Source organism: Ochotona curzoniae, unplaced genomic scaffold (genome assembly GCF_017591425.1).
Source record: "Ochotona curzoniae isolate NIBS_2020 unplaced genomic scaffold, NIBS_Ocur_1.0 scaffold_3890, whole genome shotgun sequence".
In the NCBI taxonomy this organism is placed as follows: Eukaryota; Metazoa; Chordata; class Mammalia; order Lagomorpha; family Ochotonidae; genus Ochotona; species Ochotona curzoniae.
This window is the reverse complement of record NW_024467115.1, coordinates 36,052,965-36,061,422: the sequence shown is the minus strand read 5'-3', so window position 1 is coordinate 36,061,422 and position 8,458 is coordinate 36,052,965. Positions and strand designations below refer to the sequence as shown.

Below are 8,458 nucleotides of genomic sequence, written 5' to 3'. Positions count from 1 at the left end.
CTTGACTTTCATTTCATCAGCGACACGTTAGACATTTAGTAGCATGTTATTTAACTTCCTGGTGTTGTTAATTTCATTTTTCTTTCTGATGTTGATTTTGTATTGTGGTTCTTCATTTAAGGGAAGGTATAGTAGCTGTGTAATGGAGACTGCCATATCTAGTAACATGTTATTTAACTTCATGGCATTGTAAATTTCTATTTTTCTTTCTATTGTTGATTTTGTATTATGACTTTTCATTTGAGGGAATGTGCAGTAGCTATGAAATGGAGACAAACATCCAGATGTGAGGATACAATGCAATATGCATTTCTACTTCCAAAGATGGACTTACAATGAAGCTGCTTACTATATCTTGACAATAGGATGCTGGACTCTCTGACAACCTCCATGCCCGCAATGATGGACATATGACTGTGTATGAAGAACTATACTTTAGTAATGATATAGAGGAACTAGGTGGGGGTGGGGTGGGGAGGAATCAGGGCTGGGATAAGGAAAATACCAGGAGCCTATGGAACTCTATCATAAAATGGTAATAATAATAAGATGTAAAAAAAAAAAAACCAGTTCTAACCTCCAAAAAAAAAAAAAAAAACCCAAAAACCCCAACAGTCAAACAGGAAAAAGTACAATACACCTCCCAGTTGCAAAATACAGAGGCTGAGGCCCAATCAGAGGAACAGAAGGGATTGTTACAACGGGGTAGGGGACAGAAAATATCCTTAAAGTGACAGGAATAAAAGGTGTACTTATGTATTTAGTTTTTAAACATCAAGGAACTGAACTCCTAGAGATATTTTGTCTTAAGATTCGGTCAGAGCAACAGAAAACAATCTTCATTCTCCTGCTGACAGCCAGCCCTAGAAAACAATGCTTTAGCCAATAAAGCCAGCTAAAGCCACAGCAAACATCTTAACTGTGAACTCTGAGTTAAAAGGAGGCAGGGGAAGGACGGGCAGTGGGAGGGAGAAGGCAGGTGGGCTGATACACACACCACACACAGCACAGCACGGCAAGCTGGGCTGCCCCCCCAACCATGCCCGGCATGGCACAGCAAGCCAGGCTGTGCCCCCCACACCACGCCTGGCACGGTATGGCAGCTGTCCGTGTTTATCACCTGCCGTGTGGTGTTACTTCTCTCTGCTCCACAGCGCCCAGTCCTTTGAAGTCAGACCCCACTTCCACTCAAGCAGCAGTGAACAGAGTCTCCCATGGGTGGGAGACCAGGCTGAGCAGGCTGTGCATGGGGGCCTGAGGGCTGTTTCCATGAACTGTACCAAGAAGGGCGTGCATGGTCCCAGGCCGCACCCCACCCAGACACTGGCCTACCAGCCACACATGGTCCAGTGGGTGGGGCCCGAAGGCAGGAGACAGTGCCCGAGCCAGTGAGGCACAGGGGCCTATGTATGTACCCACCTATGTATATTTCAAGATTCATCAGCATCAGGTTTGGGGATTTTTGAAGTTAAAAGTCAAATAAGTAGAAGGCCAGAGTAAAAATGCCAGAAACTGCTGAGGTTTCGGTCATTTTCTTTGACACTGGAAGAGCTGCTACCCCACATGCCAAGGCCCCTCGGGCATCACAAAGCCATATCTGTCCTTCCAGAGCCTGGCAGTCACACCCAGGACGAGCATCCTCACTGCCTCCGATCAACAGGCTGGCATGTGGCCCAAGCCTGTCCAAGCACCTGCTGACTGCGCACAGGCCAACAGATGCCAGTCCTGGGCAGATGAGAATCTGTGAGCTCTGTGGGAAACACCACCAGTACGATGCCTACAGGAGCAGGGAACAGATATTCTTGCCCTTTCCTGGGGCATCCTGAGAACACACCGGGAACACACAGAGGGCTGGGAGGAGGCAGGCAGCCACTGCAGGAGACCCGAGCAGCACTGACTAGATGCCTGGTACGTGGCGTGCCGCAGCCCAGAGCCCCAGGGGACAACTGGAAAGATGTCCCAGAGAGGCTGCACGGAGCAGGACAGCTCCCCGTGGCCACTGCTGGGATTCCCACAGGAAGCCTGAGAGGTCCTGGGGGAGCCCACAGACTCCACCTCGGACGTCCTCACAGGACGCCAGCGGGCCGGTCCCCTGGCCTCAGAGCAAGCTTCCACTCCTCACACATTTGCCAGCCCTGCCACAGTGTTACCGCAGCACAAACAGACCGTTACCACTAGCCAGTTACACATCTCAATCAGTGAACCGAATGTTCCCGACATCCACCTCTAGAGAACAAAAAGGGATTAAAAAACAAGCATGGCAGCCAAAGCCACCACCAGCCAGGTGTCTGTTCTACCCGAGGCCGATGGTGGCAGGCAAGGGAAGGTGGCCATGCGGCTCCAGCCCTCTCACAAAGGGGGCCGGAACACGGGCCAGAACACCACACCCAAATGTAAAAGCCAAAGGTTCTCCCAAGCAGAGCTGATAAAGGAGCAGGAACTCCCAGCAAGCAGTTCTGCCAGGAACAAAACCAGAACCAGAACCATCCAAAGAGAGGTGTGTGGGTGTGCCCATGGCACCCCGACGTGCCCCATCTCTGCAGTGCACTGAGATCTCATGAGCAGAAAACCCTGCCTGTGTCACGTGTCCTACGGGCCCAGCTCGAGTCACAGCTGCACACATCTGGGCAAGCGTATTCTGATCAACACACGCCCCCCCCCACACCTGGGAGGTCCTGCCCTTTATGCCCACACTGAGTCACCAACCTACCCGAGAGCGACACCTTCCCAATGTTTTTGCCTGCTTTGGTAGTTACACAAGTAAGATACACACCATTTCACTGTTGGCTTACTCCACCCCACATCAGGTGTGTGAACTGTGCGCAGAGCTGGCTAGCCCGTCCTCACGTGCAGTGCTCATCACAGACGTGTCCTGGGCTTTCACACCCATCCTGCCCCCGAGGGCAGCCTGTGGAGGGGCTGATCACGGCTGGTGCACCTGTCAGCAGGCAGGGCGGGTGGGTCAAACCTGCGTGTGCCCTTTGCCATTCCAGCCTTTCCGCAGGCGTGCCGCATACACCCACAGACCTGAAGATATGTCCATTCAGGCCACTGTGCTTGCACCACTCCAGATAGCAAGAACTTTCTTTGTTTTAAACACATTAAGAGAGTAGGTTTGACCTATTTCGTAGATAATGATTCTGAGAATGTAACAACTTTTAAAAGGCAAAAAAGCAAACAAGGATGCTAGAGATCTACATGTGGATGTTAGTGATGACCACAATTTGGCAAAAGCCTGATCTCTGAAATGTCTCGCAGTCAATGCTGAGAGACGCATGAATTCTGCAGCTTTAGCTTTCCAGTGCGAGAACTGTAACAAGCAGCGCCCGGCACTCCTGGCTGTGCTCCCTGGTGTTTGCCCAAAGGAGTTAAAAATGAGAGCCTGCACATGGATGCCGAAGGCAGCCTCGCTCATAAACACTGGCCAGGCCTCGGCGCCAACCTAGATCGCTGCAGGAGGGGGAGGGCCAGGGTGCATCCACGGGGAGCACCGTGCTAAAGTGCCACGCCGTGAAGAGATGCAGAGGAGCCTGGACTGCGCAGCACTAGAAGGAAGATGGTGGCAAAGGCCGCGTGCTATCTGACTCCAACCCGAGGACATTCTGGAAAAGCCAAGACCACAGAGACAGGCCGACCAGAGTTCAAGGGCAGGAGGCAGGGCTCAGGACAGTGGGCCACTGAACCATGCTGTGACGGTGACACACACCACGCCTGCCCAAACCCACAGAACTGCCCATCAAGAGAGCAGGGAGGACCTGGGTACCCCAACCACAGCCCAGGCAGCCACTCCATAGCGGGAGGAGGTGACAGTCCGCAGGGGGCTGTGCACATGGGGGCAGGATGTACATGCAAAGTCTTCACCTTCCTTTAAATTTTGCTGTGAACCTAAAAGCACTCTTAAAAAGTTACAACTAAAGCTTAAAACACACAGAATGCTGCGGGAAGCCTAGGTTGCAGTCCACGTCGCATGGACACTAGCCTCCAGACAGGTCTGCAGGATGTACAGAAGCTCTCCGCGGGGGTCACTTTAGCCCTGGGTGGCAGCCACCATGCCCAACGGGGGTTGTCTGAGCACCGTGGCAGGAGGAGAGAACACACACAGCTTATGGGCATGTGTTTGATTCCATTCACAGGAATGTTCAGAGCTGGCAACCCCCAAAGACAAAAAGCTGAGTGGTAACTGCCAGGGGCTATGGGCTAGAGGACACAGAATGACCAGCAGCGGGTGTGTTTCAAAAGCGGTGACAACGGCTTGGAGTCACACAGCTCTACTGGGCACACATCTTGGTGAACCCACGGAGCCCCAAACTTGGGAAGGGCTCATTATATGGTGTAAGAGTGGCAACTCAATGAAGCTAGCATTTCACGTGACATGCCCGACTCTGTGTAGAGCTATTCCACACATAAGATGTGGCTGCAAGTGCCATACCCGGGATTCAAACCCCCTGCACCTGTGCAATCCCAGTCACTGGGCCGACTATGTTGATGCCAGTGAGCAGAAGGGACAAGGCACAGGAATGGACCATGAATCCGGTCAGGGACCATAAATCCAGTCAGGGACCACATAATCCAGTCAAGGTCCCGCCCTCGCTCTCGGGGACTGCAGAAGGCGGTCAGGAGCCAGGAGGGAGAGGTCCCTTCACGAAGGCTTTCCCGCTGCCGGGGCTGCTCCTCCATGTGGCCCTCCCATGTTTCCACAAGCCTGCTGCCCGGTGCGCACGCATGGCCTGGGGCTGGGCACTCACCGTGAAGTGGATCTCCTTGACAGGCAGCTTGAGGTGCTCAAAGCCCACGGTCACCGTGTACTTCGTGTAGTTCAGGTAGCCCAGATGAGCCACGATCATCTCCGTGCATTTCTGCAGGGACACAGAAACGCCTGTCTCTCTCGGTGGGCACTCCTCAACCCCAGGGGAGCAGGACCTGACAAAGCTCACAGAGCCAAGACCAGCCGGGGGAGAACCAAGTGGGCATCTTGGGAAACACACTACATGACTTAAAGCAACTGGAACATTTCCAATTTGGATGACTCAGAAATACTGTGTCACCCGCATCAAAAGGTTAACCATGCAAGAAAGCCAAACCTGACATTTCAACAAAACCACAAGGCACAGTGGGAGTGTTTAAGCTAAGCCCCTCCGAGTGTGTCCTGCCAGCACCACCTCTGCGACCCCCAGGAGGACACTCAGTGTGGATGCCACGGTTCTCTCTCTCTCCCCAGTAAGCCAGCCCCACTGCTGGCCACGTGAGGCCGCTCCACCCCAGACACGTGGGGCCACAGCACTACCTGGATGTGTCCACTCAGCTGCCTGTCCCTGGCCCCTGTCACTCCCGGGGAAAGTGTCAGGTCCCCCTGCCAAGATGCTGGCGAGCCCCCGAGCAGAGCCTGGGCTGTGATCCGTGCACCTCACTCAGCACAGCCACAGGCACCAGCGTGGACCTTCACCAAAGGCCTGCACCCCTTCATGTCAGCTTGTGGGCAGCTGGTGCACATAACTGATGCCCTGCACGGAGACAGCGGCTGCCCTGGCTCTGAAGCCTGGCTCCCAAGCCTCTCATCCAATGCACTGCCCATTCTGGATGCTCCCTGGGTGCATCTCACAAGGCCCCCTAACCATGGCAGGGATCTGACATGGCTCTTTGCAACATGAAAGTGTAGTGGGCAGAGAGGGCCCTTTTCCCACAAAAAGCATCAGGTCTCCTGTCCCAAAGCCTCACCGCACCTAATGCAGATGCTCAGGCTGGGTCCACTGAGCCCACGGGTGGGGGATGCTGCCTCTCACCACAGATCCGAGCCCTCAGCACAGCCCTGGGGCCGGGAATGACCACTGATCAGGGCAGACCCTCTCAGCAGCCATAGGCTATCCATGTCTGTCTATAGCCACACCAGGCCGTGAGTCAGCTGGACGGCCACTACAGCTCACATGAGTGCACATTCCCGTGTGGGCGTGTGGGAGCTGGTGACAATGTCAAAGGGCATCGGGGTGCAAAGGTGGATGACTGCACTGAGGAACACCTGCCCAGCTGCAGGCCGTGACCGCCCACGTGGCCCTGCAGTCCTCACGCAGCCGCCACAACACTCACCCCCGCGCACGTGAGCGTCCTCGTCCGATTGTGGACTTTGTTATGAATATACATCATGGTTCCATCTTGAGCGACGCCATCCACCTTCACAGTTAAGGGAAAGCTCGTCTGGATAGAGGTTTCTACAAAACAGAGAGACACAGGGTCCAAGACAGCGCCAGGAGCTGGCGTGGAGCGGGGAGCACCTATGGGGCCCCCAGAGCGTCACCCTCGGCCCGCCAGCATCTCAGAGACCATGAATATCCCACCAGCACCCTATCATTCAGAGCTGACACTGAGATCAACATTTAAGAACCACTGACTTTACTTAATAAAATGGTGTTTTCGTGGAAACAATGGTATTACCTACTTTCACCCTGTAGCCCTTGACCCTTTGTACCCTAATAAACTAAGATTATTAAAATTAAAAAAAAGAAAATTAAAAATAAATAAATAAATAAAATGGTGTTTCAAGGCTAATACAATCATATTTTTCTTTTCCTACATATAATTTTAATGGATCAAAACAGAAAAAGATTTCTTATTTTTTCTGGTTATGTAATTTGTTATATTTCTGATTTAATTCTCATTTAAAAAAATCAGTGACACAGTTCGTAAAACACTTGTGAAGTGTGGATGAGATCTAGCTCCCTGCTAAGGTGCCTGGGAGAGGATGGCCTAAGTGCTTTGGTCCCTGCACCTACATGGGAGACCCAGAGGAAGCTCCTGGCTCCTGGCCTGGCCTAGTTCCGGCTATTGAAGCTGTCTGGGGAATGAGCAAGATATCTCTCTGTGTAACTCCTTCAAATAAATAATAATAATAATCAGAGAGCAAAAACATAAATAAAGGGTTAAATGAGTATACTTCCCCTAACTGCAATTAGCCTCTTTTTGATCCTCTCTTTATACCACTCCCAGACATACACAGAGAGAGTGGTATAAATTTGTTTTTGCTTTTCAGGTTATGAAAAGGGAATAATTATTCCGGGGTATCAACTCTTAAACTTCATTTGCTGTGATCACTGGTTCTGTTCCCATTTCTCTGGATCACAGGACTGAAAAGACCACTCGGGTGGCCATCTCCGTCCTCCCTAGGGTGACACAAAATGCATATTTCAGCTGCACAGACAGTCTCTGACACGCCAGGGGCGCCCTGGGCCAGGGCGCTTCAGCCTGACACAGCCGACACTCTGGAGAACAGAGCCTGCTGGGGGCGCGGCTTCCAGGCAGGGCGGGCTGTTCAGCTACATGGCTGGCCTTCAACACTCCCTCCCTGACAGCTGTGACTATCAGAACCACTCCCAGACATGCTCAGGTATCCCTGGGGTGCAGACTATCTCGGTGCCCAGAAGAGACCACCTCGGACTTCCAAGTATCACTACTGTCAATAATACACCTGTCTGGACATCCCTCTCTGAGCACTTGCACATGTTTTAAAAGTCCTTTCACCTCCAAGCATGATGCTTCGTATAAAGGAAACTACAAGGAAATCTCAGGCGCCATACTTCAAAACAGAGAAAGATTTCACCTGCCAGCTCACTACCCAAATACACAAGGGGCAGGACCAGGCCAGGAACTCAACCCAAGCCTTGCATGCGGGCAGCAGGGACCCGCCTGCTGAGTCCTCGCCTTCTGCCTCCTGGTGTTCATCAGCAGAAAGCTGGGTGGGAAGCAGAAGTGGCTCCTGAAGCAGGCCCTCTGATGTGGGACACCTGACCATCACCGCAGGGTCAAACACCCTCCCCAGACACCATACCTTTTGACTGATTCAATTCAACCACACATGTCAACCACAGCTGCTGATTATACTTCGACAGCGGATTTGAAGGTATCTGAATCGGCTTTAGCTGCAGCGGAGAAAAAAGGAAAGGATCTCCAGGGACCACTGAGCAGCCAGACCATCATCTCCACCCGCAAGAGTCCCATTTAGCGAAAGGCTTCGCGCTAGCCCTGACACACCAGGACTACCGTGTCTCCCCAGGAGAGGGACGACTTGAGCTGAGACTCACTCTCGTGGTCCCACCAAGGACTGGCAGCGGGGGCGCCTACCTGCAGCCTTGGGCTTATCTCCATCACAGGAAAAGAGCAGAGGGATGAGACATGGAATAAGGGTAGACTGGGGCACCAGAGACATGACTTCCGGGTCACAAGACCATGTGTCTTGATAATTCCTTCCTTGTATCAGCATGCCAGATATCTACAAGCCCTGGAGAGAACTAGAGGTGGGCCATGCTCCCAAGGACCCTCCTGAAAAGCACAGGCTGGGTCTGGAAGCAGAAGGCAGGGGTCTGAATGCATCAAGGATGCACAGGAAGTACTGCTGTGTTTCATCACTTCCATTTCTGTGAAGCTGCCAGCAACCAGCGACTTGCCTCAAAGCCACCAAAGCGATGGACCC

At 52.6% G+C, this 8,458-nt stretch overlaps 1 protein-coding gene across 3 annotated transcripts in view; it reads right to left on the bottom strand.

The window, feature by feature from the left end:
- Positions 1 to 8,458, bottom strand: part of TMEM181 (transmembrane protein 181) — a 57,678-nt gene that overhangs the window by 16,461 nt on the left and 32,759 nt on the right. Inside the window, exons 1-4 of one of the 3 annotated variants that reach the window (XM_040965206.1) lie at positions 8,110 to 8,364; positions 7,817 to 7,907; positions 6,082 to 6,203; positions 4,746 to 4,856 (exon numbers count right to left, since the gene is read on the bottom strand). In XM_040965206.1, the coding sequence (XP_040821140.1) occupies positions 4,746 to 4,856; positions 6,082 to 6,203; positions 7,817 to 7,907; positions 8,110 to 8,133 (348 nt within the window). In that variant the 5' untranslated portion in view covers positions 8,134 to 8,364. Of the gene's footprint in view, positions 1 to 4,745; positions 4,877 to 6,077; positions 6,204 to 7,816; positions 7,908 to 8,109; positions 8,365 to 8,458 lie in introns of those variants that run through there. The other 2 variants (XM_040965204.1, XM_040965205.1) reach the window with 2 other exon arrangements.